The sequence below is a fragment of the Bos taurus genome, chromosome 1 (genome assembly GCF_002263795.3).
Source record: "Bos taurus isolate L1 Dominette 01449 registration number 42190680 breed Hereford chromosome 1, ARS-UCD2.0, whole genome shotgun sequence".
Classification (NCBI taxonomy): domain Eukaryota; kingdom Metazoa; phylum Chordata; class Mammalia; order Artiodactyla; family Bovidae; genus Bos; species Bos taurus.
Genome location: NC_037328.1, coordinates 2,988,288 through 3,008,967, shown reverse-complemented (window position 1 = coordinate 3,008,967; position 20,680 = coordinate 2,988,288). Strand labels below are relative to the sequence as shown.

Genomic DNA, 20,680 nt, shown 5'->3' with positions numbered 1-20,680 from the left:
CCTCTTCCTAAAAATACACCGTGGGTTCTTTCACTCTCACCAAGATAAATTCTTTGGCTCCCAGGGTAACTATGAGTGCAGAAGCCTGTCTCTGCAAATCACACTGGTCACAGGACCTCCTGGGTCCAAGAGGATTGTGGTCTTGCAAATAGAGTCTTCCCCACGCTTTTCCTCTGTTAGCCTTAAGAAATATGGTCAGGCACACATCCTAAGAAAATATAAAGTTTCTGGGGCTCTCAGACATTTCTGGCAAGAGTGTGAATTGATACAACCCTTCTGAACGGCTTGGCAGCATGTATCAAAAGCTTTAATATTTTGAATACCCTTTGACAAAGCAATCTACTTCCAAGAGTTAGAAACCGTCATGCTCGTGTGCAAGTATTTGGCTCTAAGGATGTTTCACGCACAATTCTTTATGGCATTAAACAATGGAAACCATCGGAACATCTACCAATAGGGTATTGTAAATAGAGCTGGCACATTTATAAAGTGAGAAACTATACAACTCTTTAAAATGATGCTTCTGTTAAAAAATTTTCATAAATATGCTAATAAATGAGGAAAAGCAGCATACAGAGTCATATGTATATGATCCATTGAGGGGGAAGGATATTTAAATATAGAAAAGTGACTAGAAGGATGCTCTTTAAAGGTTAGCCATTGTTTTTCTTGATTATGGAATTTACTGAGGATTTTTATTTTCCTGGTTTAGCAGTACTTGTGGTTTTCAAGTTTTCGGCTATAAACATGTATTTGAAACAAAAAAACAATAATAGTTGTTGGACTTCCAAGAATAACTTCATAATTCTTTTGTTACTTCTTTTCAATATAGGTGGCTTATACGGAAGTCATACAGCTCATTCTCAATCTTGAGATGTAGGGTTTTTTCCAATTGATAAATGTGCTAATAATAGATAAATTTCCAATTGATAAATGTCCAAATAATAATAAGGCTCCTAAAAACAGCAAAAATATTCATAATCAACCCTGTGCACCCACAAAGCAATGAAAAATAGTAAAAAAAAAAAAATGAACTACAGGGGACTGCTGCTGCTGCTGCTGCTAAGTCACTTCAGTCGTGTCCGACTCTGTGCAACCCCATAGACAGCAGCCCACCAGGCTCCTCCGTCCATGGGATTCTCCAGGCAAGAACACTGGAGCGGGTTGCCATTTCCTTCTCCAATGCAGGACAGTGAAAAGTGAGAGTGAAGTCCCTCAGTCGTGTCTGAATCTTAGCGACCCCATGGACTGCAGCCCACCAGGCTCCTCCGTCCATGGGACTTTCCAGGCAAGAGTACTAGGGAGATAAATTAGGAGTTTGGGATTAACAGATACACACTACTATACATAAAGCAGGTAAGCAACAAGGACCTACTGTGTAGCACAGGAAACTACATTCAGTGTCTTGTAATAACCTGTAATGGCAAAGGATCTGAAAAAGAACATATATGTGTAACTGAATCACTTTGCTATACGCTTGAAACTAACGCAACATTGTAAATTAATCCTACTTCAATAAAAAATTTTAAGTAAACGGGAAGAAAATTCAAAGGATATATCTTTACTCCTAGATAAACTTCCCATAGCTCCTGGGGCAAATTGAGGTATACAAAGGATCATTTATCATTACATTTGCAGAAAAATTTACATTTCTGAAAAAAATTACCCCAGAGACACTCATATTTAAAATCTGTCTTCTATCCAGATATGAATTTTGTTTTTCTTTTTAAGAAAGTTCATTTTGTACGCTTTCATTTCAAAGCAATGTAAACTCACAAAAACTTGGAAAGTATCTTAAAATCAATAGGGGGGAAGAAATTCTTTCTCATCAGCCAAAAATAGCCCCCTGAGAATCTTAGTGATTCTCCTTCCAGTATTTGTGTGTGTAGTATATAGTATATCTCATCATTCCACATGCCTGTTTTCACTTGAAAGAACCAAAGAAGGCATTTAGTTCAGACTATAAATTATCTAAGTCCCAAAGGCCTTTTGTAGAAGTGCCGCTTTCCCATCTGAGGTAGTGGCCCGATGTCAGTCACGGTAACTGACGAACACCGGATGCTGCCACTGGGCCCTCTAAATGTAACCTTCGTGCAGTACTCATGCCAGCCAGTAAATCAGCACTGCTCTCCGTATGGTCACTGTCCCGCTGAGGAAACAGGCTCAGCGAGGGAGCTCATTCAACCTCAGCGACAGCTGGTGAGAGCAGTTCACATTTATGTGCGCTTTGACTCCTGCAGTTGCTTTGCACAAGTCTCACAGAAAGACGGTAAAAATGATGTTCCTCTAGCTCTGGGGGAGGAACACAGAGTCTCAGGGAGTTGAACAGATAGTAGGTTCTGGGCAAACAGCAGAGAAACCCCAGAGCCCTCCAGGAGCTCCCCATCCAATGACAGATCCAGGCACAAAAGCGGCTAAGGGAACACAACACGACTCACAGGGAGCGCCCACTGCAGACCCAGCTCCATGCAGCAGCCCGCTCGGTGGGGCAGCCTGTGTCCTGGAAACCCCTACCCTCGCCCCTCAGGCTCGGGGCTGGTAGCCTCTCTCTGCTGTTCCTCCTCAGGGCCCTGCACCATCCTTTGAGGGGTTCATATCCCATTCACGCCTTTGTAAAATCTCTTTATCAAGCCCACTTTATGTGGTCTGATTTGAGCCCTGGGTGGGCTGCCAGAACACTGTTCAGGCTGTTAGTCTTTACTCTTGACAGAGACATGCTTGATGCTCTGGCACTTCAAAACCTCACCTTCCATCCTCAATGGCTGCCTGACTTGCTCAGTTTACTTCTCTGTCATTTATGAGAACCCCAACAAATTTAGCCCAGCAAGATGCGTCCTTTAGACTGAAGTATTCAGACGCAGTCAGAAAACAGATGCAAGTTGCCAAGTAGAACTGACCCAGGGGCCAAAAAGAGGATGACAGCTTCCGACGGCCCCTTCAGGCAGCTTTTCTCAGCGTAGATTCGAACTCATGGGTCACCCTCCCAGAACACATTCCAAAGCCAGGTGTATGGGATGTTTGCATTTCCTGGTGTCCAGGCCAGTCCACCGGTCCATTCATTGAATTCATCATTGTTGGCTGCCTACCGTGTGCCATGCACTCCAGTGATCAGGCATTGTGGGATTAGACTTGGCAAATAAACCAGAACCTTCATGAAGATATTCAGATCAAGTGCCTTCATAATAATGTTCCTCATCATTTGTTGAGATATACATATTACATACTTTTAGGTATATAACATGGAGAAGGAAATGGCAACCCACTCCAGTGTTCTTGCCTGGAAAATCCAACGGACAGAGGAGCCTGGTGGGCTGCAGTCCATGGGGTAACAAAAGAGTTGGACATGACTTAGCAACTAAACCAAACAAGCTATGTTGCAAAAATATGTACATATATATTCATATATATGCCCATATATATACACACACACATTTATACATATATGTTTATATGGTCCATATAAGCATGCTCCATATATTATTATATGTGAGAATATAAAATAAACACATATAAATAAATATATCTAATTTATATGTTTCATATATGTGTGTATGTATTTATTTAATCGTCATTTCCTTAAGATCATTGTCTTCCCACCTCTCTGGTGTTTACCACAGATTCTTGCTTTCAACTGGACTCTTACGGATCTCTAAAATATTAATATAAGAGGGAGAGATGGAACTTCTCTGAGATGTGAGCTTCCCCACCTTTATCTAGCTGCATATTGTTATATAAACAACTTATGATACTAATAATATATCATATTCTCTGTATATTTTCTATGAAATATAAGATGTATAATCAACAACCTATCTCATGAGACACACGAGTGAAACACAGCCTCAGCAGAATGCTTGCTGTTACCGTAACTGAGCTGAACTTTGCAGGGTCTCTAGAATTCTCTCCCTCTCTGTTCCCTGCTGTTCAAGCCCTTAATTCCTCCCAACAGGTATGATTAAAATTGCTTCCAAACCAGTCTCCCTCCCTCTGGTTCCTTGTCTCTCCCAGGGCACCCAATAGCGATGTCCCCAAAGGACGCAAGCATCAGGGTGTTTCTTGGGGCCCCTGGCACTTGCAGAATAGAGCTCAAAGTCTCTAGCTCAGCTTTCAGAAGAAGTTGGACCTTGCTGTCTTTTACTTTTCCTCATCGAGTATTGCAACTTACCTGCCCGCACCTGCTATTCCAGCTCAGGCTCAGCCCTGAGACGCCCGCTAAGCGCTTCCGGCTCACTGACTTTGGTGTTTGTGCCTTTCTCTCTTGGCCTGCCGGTACCCTGGTCATGCTCCTTCTCCAAGGACCAAGCCCCCTCCTCCGTAAGGCCTGTCTTGGCCACTCTGGTCCCCAGCAATCTCTGCCTCCTCCGACCCCGTCACGTCCTGTCTAAACCATCACTGCTGGTACTCACCCTGTTTCACGTTGCTAGACGGCAGGTCACCTGAATGGGCTCTGTCTTCCAGCCCCATCGCACATCCTGTGGACTCATGGCGGGCTTCTCTCGGTTGTTTTCTTTGGACTGCACATGACGCAGTGCCTCATTCTCCATACGTGTTCAGTTAATATTTAGTAACGGTGAAGATCTTGTGCCAGAGTGCCGAAAAAGCTGGCCAAATGTTTCTTCATCCATCTGCCCGTTCATTCATTCATCAGCTATTGGATTTCCACAGCTGGTCAGGCCGGAAAAATTAGATGATGAACAAAATAGAAATAGCCCCTGTCCTCACAGTGCTTATGTTCACATAGGAGAGAAGGATTCTCAAAATCAACCAATAACTAAACTGTTTCAAAGAGCAGTAACCAATAACTAAACTAAAGGAGTAAAAGAAAGAGTCTTTATTCAGTGTTTTACACGTTTTGCCTGCTGTGTATGCAAGACCGGTTACATGACTGGGCAGAGGCAGTGTAAAATGCAGATGTAGGCCCCCTTGTTCAAAAATGTATAAGGATTTCTGATGGGCTCATTTGTAGAGACGTGGGTGCACGTAGAGTCTGTCATACAGAGTGAAGTCAAAAAGAGAAAAACAGATATCGCACATTAATGCATATATACAGAATCAAGAAAAATGGTACAGATGAACTTATTTGCAGGGCAGAAATAGAGACATGGACGCAGAGAACTGAACTGTGGACACAGCCGGGGGAAACGAGAGGGGCAGTGAACTGGAAGAGGAGCATTGACAGATGCACGCTGCTGTGTGTACAACAGTTGGTGGGAAGCTGCCACAGCACGGGAACTCAATCCTGTGCTCGGTGGTGGCCTAGAAGGCTGGGATGGGGGTGTGGCTGAGTGGAGCGCTCAAGAGGGAGGGGGTGGGTGTATACCTGTAGCTGATTCACGGTGTTGTACGGCAGAAACTAACACAGCATTATGTAAAGCAATTATATTCCAATAAAAACTAAAAAGAAAACAAAATTTTAGTAAATCGCTAATATTATAATATATAACACAATATGATATATAGATAGGTTTTCAGACCATGACAGCAGAGTATTAGAGCAAGCTGATTAAGCCCTTCCAGCACTGCCTGTATAGTATTCAGCCTTCTGTGGGGTGCTTTAATGAGACGGAAAATAATCGAATAATCACAGCTGATCTCCATGAACTGTGAAGTCCGGCTCAGAAAAGAACCGAAGCCATACATGGATTCTAACCTAAAAGTTTTTGATGTCTCCTGCCTCTCAGATTGTCTGTCTTACTCGGCTCTGCACGTGTTATCCAGGAGATGTTACGGGAAGCAGAGGTGCAAAGTCCTCGTCAACAACCACCATTTCGGAAGCCCCTGTCTGCCAGGAGTGAAAAAATATCTCTCGGTCTTCTACGCGTGTGGTAAGGATACACCCTCCGCCAGCCTTTTGGAGATTTTGCCTCCGGGGGAGGCGGTGGTCGTGTGAACAGAAGGAGGTTTGGAGCAACAAGTCATGGCATCTGCCCAACACACCCTGACACTGTGTTGTCTTCTCTCACACTCATGAGGCTTCCTCCTGTCCTTTATCCTCGTTTATAATGTCCATGTCATAAGCGATAGAATTTTCTTGGGTCAAAGGTGCTTTTAGCTGGACTTCCCTGTGGTTCAGTGGTTAGTACTCTGCCCTTCCACTGCAGGGGACATGGGTTCGATCCCTAGTAGGGAAACTAAGATCATGCATGCCACATGGCCAAAAAAAAGAAAAGTGATTTTAGTAATCAGATTGGCAGCAAGAGGGGAGGGAAGGAGAAGAATAAGGAAACGGGATAAAGCGGATGTCACCGAGAAGAACGATTTTAATCTGAGTTCTCAGGAGGCTCTAGAATTTATAGATATGTCATGTAAGTTCACGGAGTATTGCTTGACTCCTAGTTAATCTTCCAGTCTTGCGTTTGGGCCCTAAAATGACTAATTCTCTGGACTGCCAATAGCCATTTTATCGATGTATCCCTGGGGTTAAGCCAACAGATCAAATGCTTACCTATAGCCTTTAAATATGTTACATGACAGCCTTACTTTTTTTTCCTAGTGTCTTCCAATCATAAAATGAAATTCTTGGTTCAATTGATTCCAATTTTATAAAGCGACATTTATAAATCAAGTGTTAATTACCCCCTGAGGGCACCATGGATTTCTAGTTTGTAATCCTGACACGTGGACTGCTGAGGGGTTTTTGTTTTTGTTTTCAAATAAGTATAGAAGCAAAGGAAAAGCAAAGAACGTCATAACTGAAGAACCCAATACTTGTGCTCATGGAAACCTCTTTCTCCCTGCCAGGTACCCCTAGCCTTTTCTTCTTCTTCTTTTTTTAAACAGCTTTATTGAGCTATAAATCACAAACTATACAGTTGACCCCTTAATCATACAAATCAGTGGTCTCAATAGAGTCACAGAATTGTGCAACTCCCATTGCAATTAACTTAAGAACATTCTTGGGAATTCCCCAGCAGTCCAGTGGTTAAGATTCCAAGCTTTTACTGAAGGGGTAGAAGTTCGATCCCTGGTCAGGGAACTAAGATCATATATGCACAGTCAGTAAAATAAATGAAAATTTTTAAAAATTTAAGAACAGTCTCATCACATCCCAAAGAAACCCTGGACCCTTTAGCAGTCCTCCCCCAATCCACCCCTCGCCCCCTAGTCCCACCTCAAGCAACCACCACTTCCGATCTTATGGATTTACCTCTTCTGGACATTTCGTATGAATGGAGTTGGACAATGTGTGATTCTCTGTGACTGGCTTCTTTACCTAGTATGTCCTCAGGGTGCATCTATGGTGGAGTACATGCCAGTACATCATTCCTTTTTACAGCTCAATAATATTTTGTTGCAACCACAGCATTTTATATCCTGAGCTAAATATGTCCTCTGCAATATCAGAGCTGGAATAGGTACAGTGAAGTAACTACAGAAATACAGTCCCAAAATAATAGCGCCCACATTCACGTTCCAGGAGGCACGGTTTGATTTGCCTTCCAGTCTTTACTGGTTCCCGTGTGAAGCAGCTCTGGGTAGCCTGGAACCTATTCTGGTTGAGTTTCCTCAAGAAACTCAAGAAGTCACATGTGTGTTCTAAATCGCTTCAGTCGTGTCCGACTCTGTGTGACCCCGTGGACTGCAGCCTTGCCAGGCTCCTCTGTCCATGGGATTCTCCAAGGCAAGAATGCTGGAGTGGGTTGCCGTGCTCTCCTCCAGGGGATCTTCCGCACTCAGGGATGGAGCCTGCGTCTCTATGTCTCGTGCATTAGCAGGCAGGTTCTTTACCACTAGCGCCACCTGGGAAACCCCAAGAAGCTGCACAGATCTGTCTGAAGTTCCAGTAACTGCAGGTCTCTTGCTGAACGTGGAAGGAAGGGCAGGACGGTAACCTGCAAATAAGGTGGATTTCCTGATGTGCCTTCATGGGCGAGGCGAGGGCCGTGCCCAGGCTGAGGCTCCTTTTAACTAAGACAGGGTGGGCTTTCAGGACCTGAGGAGTCACACATCCCAGCCCAAGCTTCCTCTCCTTCATTCACTCATTCAGCACGTTGTTGGTATGTTTTAGTTAAAAAAGAAAAGACGCCGTTACGAATTGTGGAGGAAGAGAGATGCTCTTAATGGCTCAGTTGTGTCGGACTCTTTGTGACCCCATGGACTGTAGCCTGCCAGGCTCCTCTGTCCATGGATTCTCCAGGCAAGAAGTGGGTTGCCATGCCTTCCTCCAGGGGAAAGGATCGAACCCAGGTCTCCCACATAGCAGGCAGATTCTTTACCATCTGAGCCATGAGGGAAGCCCTGGGGGAAGAGAGATGAGCATTAAACAAATCACCAGAGAAATCTCTCTTTACCCACTGTGATGAATGATGATGCTTCAGCAAAGGGCAGGATGGGACTTCCCTGGTGGTCCAGTGGCTAGGACTCAGCTCCCAGTGCGGGGGCCCCGAGGTTAGACCCCTGGTCAGGGAGAATCCACATGCCGCAAGTAAGACCCAGTGCAGCCAAATAAGTTTGTTTGTTTGTTTGTTTTAAGGAAAGGCCAGGATGCTGTGCAGAAGGATAATGGTGGAGGGGCCTTTTAGTTTGTGGGGAAGGTGGAGAAATCTTCCACAGAGAACCTTCCTTGGAGGTGAATTTGCCCCTGTGCTCTGAGGGGTGGGGAGGCGTGAGCTGGCAGATGCTGAGTGGGAGAGGAGGGGTGAGTGGGTGAGGACGGAGGTGGGTAAGATGGTACAGGAGGGGGCCAGAATCAGGTCCTGTGAGGCCTGGGAGGAGGTGCCAGTGGGAGACTCGTTCGGTGATGATGTTTAGAGTCTTAAAGGACCGCTCCAGCTGAAAGAGGGTGGGCTGGATGGGATGGACGCAGAGACCAGTTCGACTGGAAGCGGGCTAGAAGACATGGTAAACGTTGGGCGGATTGGAGAGGTTTGGGAAAGTAGGAAGATAATTTGAGACGCTGGAGGCACCTGGCCTATTTGGAAAGATTGGGGTCCAGAGAAGGTGGCGAGGGCCAGAGGACATGTCCTTTCTCACCATGGAGGTGGGAGCAGACACTCTGGAAATGGATGGAGGGACGGCTTGGAGTTCCAACTGCGTGGCTCCCGTCTTCTCAAAAGAAGTGTGAGCCGGGGTGGTCGGCTGTGAGGATGGGGCAGCGGGGAGGGGAGAGGGGATAGAGGAGATCAAAGTCTGAAGTGAGGGCTGTGGGGGCCGGAGGACAGGCTGACTTCAGGAAGGATGGTGGTGATGTGAGCTGGGTGTGCCGAGGGCCTGCGGGGTTAGTGGTCCAAGTTCTCGGGGACGCTGGTTGGTGGGTACATCCAGCCGGATGCATGAGGGCTGGCGGGGAAACAAGGGCTCCTCGGATGAGGTCAGAGGATGGCAGGGGAGGCATCTGAGTGAGTTCATTGGAGGATAGGAGGCCGAGGTCAGAGAGGGGGCTTTGCTTTTTGGTTTCAGATGTGGGACCATGGACAGTTCCCCCCTTGTCTTCCCTGTGGTTCTCCAGGAGTTATTCTAAAGGGGAGGGGGTGACTCTCACTCTCTGAGCAACTCAGGGTCCCCAACCTCTCCTCCCTGCTCCCCCATCCAAACAGATGCCTTCTCAGGCAACTTCTCATCACTTCTAATCACCTTCAAAGTGGTTGACATTTTAAAATCATTTCTCCCCTTGACGGATGGGTTGTCACTGTGAAACTCGAATCATTAGAAAGTGATTTGCAATGTCTGTGTATTTTTTTTAGATCACCGAATGGGGCGTGGAATGGGGGCATTTTATGTTTAAAAAAAAAAACATATTCCCACTAATGTGGAAGTTCATACAGAAAAGAAGGAAGTCAGGAATTAATTTCTAAGCGGATCTGTCTTACTCCTTTGGATATGAGCGAAGAAACCGATTTGAGCTGGTTTAAGCCCGAAGTGAGTTGGTTGGGGAGGTAGCCTACGGGTAGAAAGCCATCTTCAGAAGCCAGACCAGGAAAGAAAGCCTCAGGGCGGGACTAAACTGGAACTTCGCGAGCATGGAGTCTCTCTGTCTGTCTGTCTCTCTGCTCCTCTCTCTCCCCTCTACGGCTTTTCTCTGAGCCTGGGCTAGATGGCATACAGTCATCCCCACAACCCAGGCGATTCTTAAGTTACACTTTTCTGTCCTAACAATTTATAAAGACTACCAATCTGGCAACTTCCTTCCAAATTCCTACCAGAGAGCTGTTTCTTTGGCTGGACTGGGGTCAGGTAGCCCCCTCCTGTGATCTGCCTTGGCCAGAGACCATGTGACATGATATGATTATAAACTTGGCTGCCAGAGAGCGGCCCAGCCAACCTCCCACCCTAAACAAGATGCTCTTACATAAGAGCCTCAGGGAAGTGAAGGAAAGTCGCTCAGTCACGTCTGACTCTTTGTGACCCCAGGGACTATACAGTCCATGGAATTCTCCAGGCCAGAATCCTGGAGTGGGTAGTCTTTCCTTTCTCCAGGGGATCTTCCCAACCCAGGAATGTAATGTTACATCCCAACCCAGGGATGTAACCCAGGTCTCCCACATGGCAGGCGGATCCTTTACCAGCGGAGCCACCAAGGAAGCCCAAGAATACTGGAGTGGGTAGCTATCCCTTCTCCAGAGGATCTTCCTGACCCAGGAATCGAACCAGGGGTCTCCTGCATTGCAGGCGGATTCTTTACCCACTGAGCTATCAGGGCCAGGAAGGTCCACCCCACTGATGTCTGTTCCAATACCCGGCTTCTAACTGTGGTCTCCACTGGGGCTTTGCGGTCCTGCCCAGCAATCTTGAGGTGCCCACCCAGTACCCCACTCCTTGGGTTGGGGTGTGGGTGAGCACTGTGTTCCTTGCCCTCATGGGATGGAATGTGGTGATTCCAGACCCCGGTGATGTAGCAGACCAGGAGGGCTTCCCAGGGGAGTGGGTCAAGTGAGACCAGGTGAGTAAGAGTCAGCAAGGTGAAGGGCAGGCAAATACTGGGAGGTGAGCACAGGGCTGAGGGCCCTCGGAGATGGGAGACTGAGGATTGGCTTGTAGCTGAGGGCACCTGGTGGCTGAGACAGTAAAAGAATCCGCCTGCAGTACAGGAGACCTGAGTTCAATCCCTGGGTTGGGAAGATCCCCTGGAGAAGGCAGTGATAACCCTCTCCAGCATTCTTGCTTGGGAAAATCCCACGGACAGAGGAGCCTGGTAGGCTACAGTCCAGGGGTCACAGAGAGCTGGACATGACTTAGCAACTTAACACTAAGGGCAGAGGGGAGCCTTTGGAGGGTTTTTTCTGGGAACGTAAGTAATTTGCATTTTAATAAGAACATGCCTCCTATTTTTTGGCTTCAGTTAATCCTGCTTCTCCCTCCCTCACTGCTCCTTGGCTGGGCTAGAGTTTCAGCCTCTCCGTGTACCCTCAGGGGAGTGATCCAGGGTGCAGGCCTTTTGCTCTTTGAACTGTAGGTGGCGGGTCTGGCTGATGTCAGACCCTTGGTCATAGATTGTGCTGGGAGGTGTTTTGCTTGAGCACTCTTTTGCTCTGTTTTGAGCACTCTTTTGCTTTGCTTTGCTTGAGCACTCTTCTTTAATGCATGAGGTCCTGGCTCTCAGTTTTTATCCAATTTAGTTATTAGCCACACTTCTTGGGTGGGATTAGGTTTTAGACTTTCTTCCTAATAGGAGGAGGCAGACCCAGAGAACTTGATCAGCTTTTCCCCCTCTCCTTCTCGGAGAGGACTTCTCCCTGGGCCCAAAGCCAGTGATCCTGAGGGTCACTGAGAAAGAGGAACATCCTGCATCCCTGCCCTGACAGTTTCTGAGAGGGACAGGAAACATGCAGACCTCATGAGGAGTCTGCGGCTCCTCCCAGGAGGTGGGCACCAAGAGGATGTGGGGACAAGAAGGATGGTGGTGCCAGAATGCGGGGTACCTCCTTCAGTAGGTGCTGGCATTGGGGGACAGGAGGGATAGAAAGTGCTGGGACTGAGGACAGGAGGAATGGGTGGTGCAGGTTTGGGACAGGCAGGATGAGGGGATGCCAGGATTCGGAGATGCCTGTGCAATGTGGGTGCCTAGTGAAAAACAACAGCAGTAAAGCAGAGGTCTCTTTTGTCTCTGATGTGAAAAATTACTTGGGGCTCTCATTTCAACCCGTGGAGGCTTCTTTATTAAAGCTGCTCTGGTCCAGGCTTGACACAGACTCATTCAGGGAGAAAATAAATTCGGGAAGGGGGCCTGCCTAAATTTAGCAAACCATTGGAGCCCATTAGAATCATCATCTCTGGTTTTATGTAACAGACTTGAGAGGGACGATCTGAGTGGGAATCGCTTTGTGTCTTGGTGGTGGTGGTTGTTCAGTCACTCAGTCGTGTCCGGCTCTTTGGGACCCCGTGGACTGCAGCACACCAGGCCTCTCTGTCCTTCACCATCTCCAGAGCTTGCTCACACTCACTGGGTTGGTGATGCCATCCAACCGTCTCATCCTCTCCTTTATCCAGTTGCCAGAGGCTGAATGTCCCCGTGTCACAGAAGAGAGCAAGGGCATGTATGAGTGAGACTAGGAATTGAAGCGTCACTCTTGACTAGGTGATCGTGCGTCTCTGAGCCCCAGTTTCCCATCTGCAGGGATGGGGGTGTTACACATCTTCGCTAAGAGGACTGCACGAGAGGCGTGATTTAAATGCTGAGCACAGGAGCCCACGCTCAGTGGGAGCTCCATGAAAAGTGGTTTGCTGGCTCCCCCAGTCGTTCAGACAGTAAAGACTTCACCTGCAATACAGGAAACCCAGGTTTGATCCCTGGGTCTGGAAGATCCCCTGGAGGAGGGCATGGCAACTCAGTCCAGTATTCTTGCCTGGAGAATTCCATGGGCGGAGGAGCCCGGTGGGCTGCAGTCCAAGGGGTCACAAAGAGTCAGACAGGACTGAGCAACTAACACTTTTCACCTCAAATGGAGATGGGTTTGTGGGGTGGTAGTAATTCACACCCAGCGTCTGTCCTTATTCTGAATCAGTTTGAAACAGGACATACGAGAATCTGACAGGTGTGTTCATAACTGTTGTTATTTTAAAGGTCCGAAAAGATTCTCCCACCGTGAGAGCCATTTTCCAGCAGTAAATGGGCAAGTTTCCTGTAGCTATAGCATGTGGAAAAGTGAAAGTCGCTCAGTCATGTCCGAGTCTTGTGACCCCATAGACTATACAGTCCATGAAGTTCTCCAGGCTAGAATACTGGAGTGGGTGGCCTTTCCCTTCTCCAGGGGATCTTCCCAACCCAGGGATCGTACCCAGGTCTCCCACATCACAAGCGGATTCTTTACCAGCTGAGCCACAAGGGAAGCCCAATCTATAGCATACACAGGCAATTCACGTTTTATTCTGCAAAACTCATCCCACAATGTCCTTCATTTCTGAGCAGTCCGTCTTTCCTGCATTGAAAAGCCTCTGGCATTTTCAGGGATCCCAGCTCTCCTCCTACTGTATCTTGAGAACAAGCCAAGAGATGAGACATGGGAAAGAAGCACCACTCCTGCAGAGAAAGCTCACGCCTGCCGAGGGATCAGGGTGCAGAAGTGATGGAGAGCCTGTTTCATCAGAAAGCACCCGGGGCAGCACAGCTCAGCTCTCCGGGGTACCACCAGGGGTCCTGGGACCAGCAGTGGGCTTGTTGGCCAAGGGGCATTCCTGGGGAAGGGCTGGGCAGTGTCCACCACCTCCAGTAATGTCACCGTGCCGCCCTGAAAAGTGACCCCTGCTGCTGACGCTCACAAAGGCACCAGGGCCTCCTGCTCGTGGAATATTCACAATGTAGGAACGTCCTGGGACATCCCCCAGAAGACTTCTGTTAAGCACGTTGAGAAAGGAAATGAGGTTTTCTTGCTGCTAGAAATGTCTTACCAGCGCTTTTGCAAAAAAAAAAAAAAGTCAGCACAGTTGAACTTGCCCAGTTTGTATTGGCTTCATTTCTATTTCCTGTTGCCACTTCTCCCAGATCCCAGCTGGGCTGAAGAACAAATAAAAATAAACAGTTTTCTGCAGCAAAAACACTTGGCTCCCTCTCCCTTCTCCCAGCTGGGCTGCAGTGCGGGGGTCTTCAGAACTCGTGCTTTGCCCTCCTGTTTTGACTCCTGCCACCATCACGTCTGCCTTGCCTGGAGGGTCTTGAGATCTGGATAGTTTATTCTTAGGGTCAATTTGGCAGACTCTTGAACCATCTTCCATAGGAGTCTATTACACTGCCCTCTCTCTTTATCTTTTGGTAATCCTTTCTAACAATACAGAGAGCTGCCATTCTAGCACAGAGCCTTCGAATTCTCTGTAGGCTTATTAAGAAAGAGATGAGTTAAGAGCTGTGGGCAGAAAGCAGAATTGCAGCTGGGAGAGGTCAGTGGTGGGTTTTGAGTTAGTTCCATTCATTTTGTTTCACTGTATCTCAGGGAAGTTGATGTTCAGCATTAATGCTCTTGAGGTGTGATTTACATACCTTAAAATTCACCCAGTTCATGTAGAAACAATTCAGTGATTTCTGGTAAACATTCAGAGCTTTTCAGCCTTAACCAGGCTTCCCAGATGGCTCAGTGGTAAAGAATTCGCCTGCCAAGGTAGGAGACCCCTGGGTCAGAAAGATCCCACAAAGAAGGAAATGACAACCCACTCCAGCATTCTTACCTGGGAAATCCCATGGACGGAGGGGCCTGGGGCCACAAAGAGTCGGACACGTCTGAGCATTTACACAAGTGCAGCTTTCACCACACTCCAATTTTAAAACATCTCCATGATCCCCCAAAGTTCCCTCGTGGGCACATGTGGTCAGTCCCATCCCCACCTTGGTCTTGTGTATGCTCAGTCGCTCAGTCCTGTCCTACTCTTTTGCAACTCCCTGGCCTATAGCTCGCCAGGCTCTTTTGTCCATGAGATTCTCCAGGCAAGAATACTGGAGTGGGTTGCCATTTCCTCCTCCAGGAGATCTTCCCGACCCGGGGATGGAGCCTGTGTTTTCCTTGTCTCCTGCAGTACAGGCAGATTCTTACCACTGAGTCAATGGGAACTACTAATTTACTTTTTGTCTCTATACACTTGACTTTATCTGGAGACTTTATATGAATGGAATCATACCGTATGTGGTCTTGTGTCTGGCTTCTTTCACTGAGCGTAATGTTTTTGAGGTTTATCCATGTTTTAGCAGTCGGCCTCTGTATCTGTGGGTTCCACATCCATGGATTCAACCAACCACAGAACTGAACATATTTGAAAAAAAATTCCTGGAAATTCCAAAAAGCAAAACTTGAATTTACTCCACATTGACAACTATTTACAATAATACATTTACATTGTATTTGTGACTATTTACATTGTATTAACTATTATCAACATTCAGAAAACTAAGATCATGGCCATCTGGTCCCATCACTTCATGGAAAATAGATGGGGAAACAGTGGAAACAGTGTCAGACTTTATTTTTAGGGGCTCCAAAATCACTGCAGATGGTGATTGCAGCCATAAAATTAAAAGACGCTTACTCCTTGGAAGGAAAGTTATGACCAACCTAGACAGCATATTAAAAAGCAGAGACATTACTTTGCCAACAAAGGTCCATCTAGCCTTGACTAGTCAAGGCTATGGTTTTTCCAGTGGTCATGTATGGATGTGAGAGTTGGACTGTGAAGAAAGCTGAGCACTGAAGAATTGATGCTTTTGAACTGTGGTGTTGGAGAAGACTCTTGAGAGTCCCTAGGACTGCAAGGAGATCCAACCAGTCCATTCTAAAGGAGATCAGTCCTGGGTGTTCATTGGAAGGACTGATGCTGAAGCTGAAACTCCAATACTTTGGCCACCTCATGCGAAGAGTTGACTCATTGGAAAAAACCCTGATGTTGGGAGGGATTGGGGACAGGAGAAGAAGAAGGGGACAACAGAGGATGAGATGGCTGGATGGCATTACCGACTTGATGGACGTGAGTTTGGGTGGACTCCGGGAGTTGGTGATGGACAGGGAGGCCTGGCATGCTTCGGGTTCATGGGGTCGCAAAGAGTCGGACACAACTGAGCGACTTCACTTTCACTTATGACTATTTACATTGTATTAAGTATTGTCAGTAACCTAGAGATGGTTTAAAGTATACAATAGGATATTGGGTGGGTTGCATGCAAATCAGATGCCATTTTATATGAGGGAATTGAGTGCCTGTGTGTTCTGGTATCCAAGGTGGGTCTTGGAAGCAAACCAAGAAGACCCCAGTGATTGGATGCCACTCCTTGCTATTGCTAAATATATTCTATTGGATAGATATACCATATCGCTAAGTCTTGTCTGGCTCATTTGTAACCCCTTGGACTATAGCCCACCAGGTTCCTCTGTCCATGGGATTTCCCAGGCGAGAATACTGGAGTGGGTTGCCATTTCCTTCTCCAGGGGATCCTCCCGAAGGCAGGGATCGAACCTGCAGCTCTTACATTTCATTCTTTCCCACTGAGCCACCAGGGTAGCCAACTAAATATTGTTCTATGGGATAGATATACCATATCTTCTTTATTTGTTCTCCATGGTTTTTTTTTTTTTTTAATACTGCAAGATAGACCTTTCTGGGACATTTGATGATCGTATGGGTACCATTGGTGTATCTGTGTGAGTGTGTTGGACAAGCAGAGTGAATGATATATGTACTGATTAGAAAATTGATCTTTTTAATCTTATCTACAGGACATTTTAAAGATCTGTTTAAGTGTCCAAAGTATCTAAAATATCTCTTTTTGGTTTTCAGTTCCCAAGAATATACTCACCGCAATTGACCCATCAGTTGCTAATCTAAAACCTTCTGTGAAGCAGAAAGATGGCGACTATGGTAATGTTTATGGCTTACTATCAGGATTTCTCGTTAAGTGAAGGTGAACAGCCCCACGTGACCACAGGTGGATGCCCATGGTTAGGATACAAAGGGCCCTCAGGTGTGTGAGCTGCCAGCTCTGAGAATGGCAGAGCTGTGGCAGATGGTTACTCATGGTGGCCAGCCTGTGGTGTTTTGAACTATAAGTAGGGTAAATCCTCCTGTTCCCCTTCATTTCCTAAAGGAAAAAAATCACCTTGAAAAAGGAGATCTGCTCAGAAGTAAATCTGGGGTTCCTCGATTATCTGATGGGCTTGTTGGAAAGACGATCCCATTTGGGAACCTGAAGGGTTAGACCCAGGCTTGGCCTTCAGACCTCCATCCATACATGCCTTTCTGCCTGAGGCTTTCCCTGGGCTTTGGTAAATAAGGGAATGAACATTTTGGGTTTGTCTTGAAAATCAAATCTAGAATGGAATTTAGACTCTTGGGGCTCCTAATAGAAACTACAGAGGCCCCCAAGACAATCTGTATAAGATGTTGTACTTTGTGGGTTGAGAGTTGGTCTTGTGTTACTTGAATTCCATTTATGAAGTCTTTTCCCTCTAAGTATAAAAGTAAAGTATGCTTGATATGGAACGCACAGGAAAATATCAAGAAAACAGAACTCCTCCCTAGTCTCAAAGCCTAGGATGACTACTGTTAATATTCTAGTTCTGCCCCTCCAACTGTCCACCAGGTTCTGCCTCTCTCATCCTCTCTGCTGTTTCTAACAGGGCTCCTACAAGGTTCCCATGAATATCCTGGCCCCCTTGCAGTGGAAACCCTGAAAACCTGAAAACCCTATCTAACATTCCCAGGGGTCCCAAGAGCCCATAAGCTGCCCCATTAGGGGCCTGAAAACCCTATCTAACATTCCCAGGGGTCCCGAGAGCCCATAAGCTGCCCCATTAGGGGCCCCCTAAGCTCCATCGCAGCAACCTAACCAGGCATCTGAAACCAGATCTGCTCTGCATTTTGCTATCATTTCCAAAGACGTTTCCAGCTAACCTCCCTCCATAATTCAAGGCCTTCTTATCTGTGGTCAACAGAGCAGACAGCAGTTCTATAGTTAAGTGGGACATTATTAAATCTCCCAGAGGTATGATGAGTGCCATTGCCTTTAGAATGGAAAAAGAAATGTCTTCCTTTCTGCAGTACAGTGGATGAATGAAGCTGGAACCAACACATTTTAGAATTTCTAAATCCCTTTCATGACTTAATATTTTCAGACTGTCTGCTAAAATGCTCTCTGGCTTGCTGCTGCTGCTGCTGCTAAGTTGTTTCAGTCGTGTCCAATTCTGTGACCCCATAGACGGCAGCCCACCAGGCTCTCCCGTCCCTGGGATTCTCCAGGCAGGAACACTGGAGTGGGTTGCCATTTCCTTCTCCAGTGCATGAAAGTGAAAAGTGAAAGTGAAGTCTCTCAGTCGTGTCCGACTCTTAGCGACCCCATGGACTGCAGCCTACCAGGCTCCTCCGTCCATGGGATTTTCCAGGCAAGAGTTCCAGAGTGGGCTGCCATTGCCTTCTCTGCTTTCTGGCTTAGTCATCTCTAATTTTGTCCACTTATTGGATTTCTGTGACTTTTTATTTATGATGGCAGTCCTGGTTTAGGAACAAAGTGAAAACTAGGAACAGTTGTGATTAATCAGCCTTGCAATTTTTTTTTTTTTTTTTTATGAAACAGGCGTAGACCTTGACCCAAGGGAACCGAGGGTTCTGAGGAAAGATGGTGTGATTGTCAGCCACTCGTTGGCAGCATTTGCTTACATTAGAGGTAGGTAATTGAAAACTTCCTAGATGGATTTACTGAATTCTTATTCACAAATGCTCTATTTAATTGTAACACTTGGATGGCTAAAGAAAGCAGGGAACTTCCCTGATGGTCCAGTGGCTAAGACTCTGCACTCCCAGTGCAGGGGGCCTGTTGGATCCCTGGTCAGGGAACTAGATCCCACATGCTGCAACAACAACAAAAAAAGGTCCCGCATGCCTCAACTAAGTAAGACCCAGCACAGCCAAATAAAATATTATAGAAAACAGACTTTAAATTTGACACAGCAACTGCAGTCTTCTACAGTCCAGAAGCACAGAGATCTGAATTTAGGTACTGGTCCCACTGGCGATCAACAAGAGAACCACAAAAGCTTAAGTCACACTCCCCAGCAGCTGGTCTCCAGGGGAATTTTCCGCTTTGCAAAGTAGGAAGCTGAGGAATGCATTTTCCAGCTCGAAAACTTGGGAAGGGCACAGGATTATTGAATTCCACCCTTGGCTGGAAGAACACTGAGCCGAAAGATGACTTAACAAAACAGGTCGTGGTCTGTGGAGGCAGAGACCCTTTCTGAGTCACCAGCGTTACTGCTTGCGGTTGCCAGGGTTTCCCTGGATAATCTTCCCCTCAAGGATCAATCAGACTCCATCCTCCCTAATTAGCGGAGCCTGAATGGCTCTTCTTCGAGGGAATGGTGCACACCGTCTTTCCTCATCAGCCTCTCTGCTAACCTCTGGATGGGCCGTATTTTGGAATGTTGACTGCAAGTTTCGGCAATGCCTGCCTGACTCTGTTCAGGGAGCCAAAACTTCCGAAGACTTTTGTGAAATACGTGGTAACAGAATGCATTATGGCATGACTTATTCGAGCCCTTGCCAGACCTGGGGCTATTTGGAGTACGCCTTCCATAGAGGATAAGAAAGGCTTGAGGAAACACCTCAATCCAGGAGCTGGTATTCCGGCTTGGGACCTTCTTACCAATATTCTCCCTGTGTGGTGGTTGTGTGGTTGTTGAGAATCCTCTCCTTTCTAACCACCATCCCACTTCTGTTCCTGATAATTGTCAAACTTAAGCGATGTAAGGGATTTTATTGTTGGAAATATCCCATATTTTCAGAGTCCTTAGAGAGCCCCTTGGTGGAAAGGCAACATGGAAATGCTTCACACAGAGAAGTGGTGACAAGGCTTGTGTGCTGTGGCCACTCTCGGCTGTGCCATTCTCCTCAATAACTGTCTTGTTCAGCTCAGGCGGCCTTAACAAGAGACTGTGGACTGGGTGACTTAAACAACAGAAATGTATTTTCTTCCTGGCTTGAAGGCCATGATTAAGGTTCCAGCAGGCTTGGTGCCTAGTGAGGGCTGTCTTCATGGCTTGTAGACAGCCTTCCCCGTATCCTCACACAGCAGGGAGGGAAAGAGAGAAAGAAAACACTAGATGTCTCTTCTTTTTTTTTTAACTGAACTACAGTTGATTTAATGTATTGTGTTAATTTCTGCTGTAATCAAAGTGATTTAGTTATACATATATTAATATACGTACTCGTTCTTTTTCATGTTCATTTCCATTATGGTTTATCACAAGCTATAGTAGTGTAATTAATGTAGTTCCCTGTGCTATACACTATGATCTTGTTTATCCATCCTATATATAATAGTTTGCATTTGCTAATCCCAAACTCCCAGTCAAACCCTCCCCCACCCTTCCCCTCCCCCTTGGCAACCACAGGCCCATTCTCTATGTCTGTGAGTCTGTTCTGTAGATAAGTTCATTTGTGTCATATTTTAGATTCCATTTGGTGTCTCTTCTTATAAGGACACTAATCCTGTTGGATCAGGGCCCCACCCGTATGACCCCATTGAAACTTAATTACCTCCTTATAGGTTCTGTCTCCAAATATAGTCACACTGGGGGTTAAGGTTTCAGTGCATGAATTTCAGAGGTTACAATAAGTAGTAATGACCCTCAGTGAGGGACTCATCCTCTCTTCTGCACACAAGGAAGCTGAGACTCAGAGGACTTGATCCATGTGCCTGAGGACACTGAGTGGCTAGCAGCAGGGCAGGATCTGACTCAACAGATACAAAACCTGCCCTCCAGCTTCTCCAAGAGAG

General features: G+C 46.5%; 1 protein-coding gene across 10 annotated transcripts in view; it reads left to right on the top strand.

The window, feature by feature from the left end:
* Window positions 1-20,680, top strand: part of EVA1C (eva-1 homolog C) — a 145,203-nt gene that overhangs the window by 72,815 nt on the left and 51,708 nt on the right. For 8 of the 10 annotated variants that reach the window (XR_009493455.1, XR_009493453.1, XM_059883498.1 and 5 more), the window contains 3 exons: window positions 5,682-5,825; window positions 16,690-16,770; window positions 18,482-18,571. Coding sequence is in view for 8 of the 10 variants with exons in the window: in XM_059883498.1 (XP_059739481.1) it covers window positions 5,682-5,825; window positions 16,690-16,770; window positions 18,482-18,571 (315 nt within the window). In the remaining 2 variants the exon portion in view is untranslated. The remainder of the gene's footprint in view (window positions 1-5,681; window positions 5,826-16,689; window positions 16,771-18,481; window positions 18,572-20,680) is intronic. The other 2 variants (XM_010800898.4, XM_010800900.4) reach the window with 2 other exon arrangements.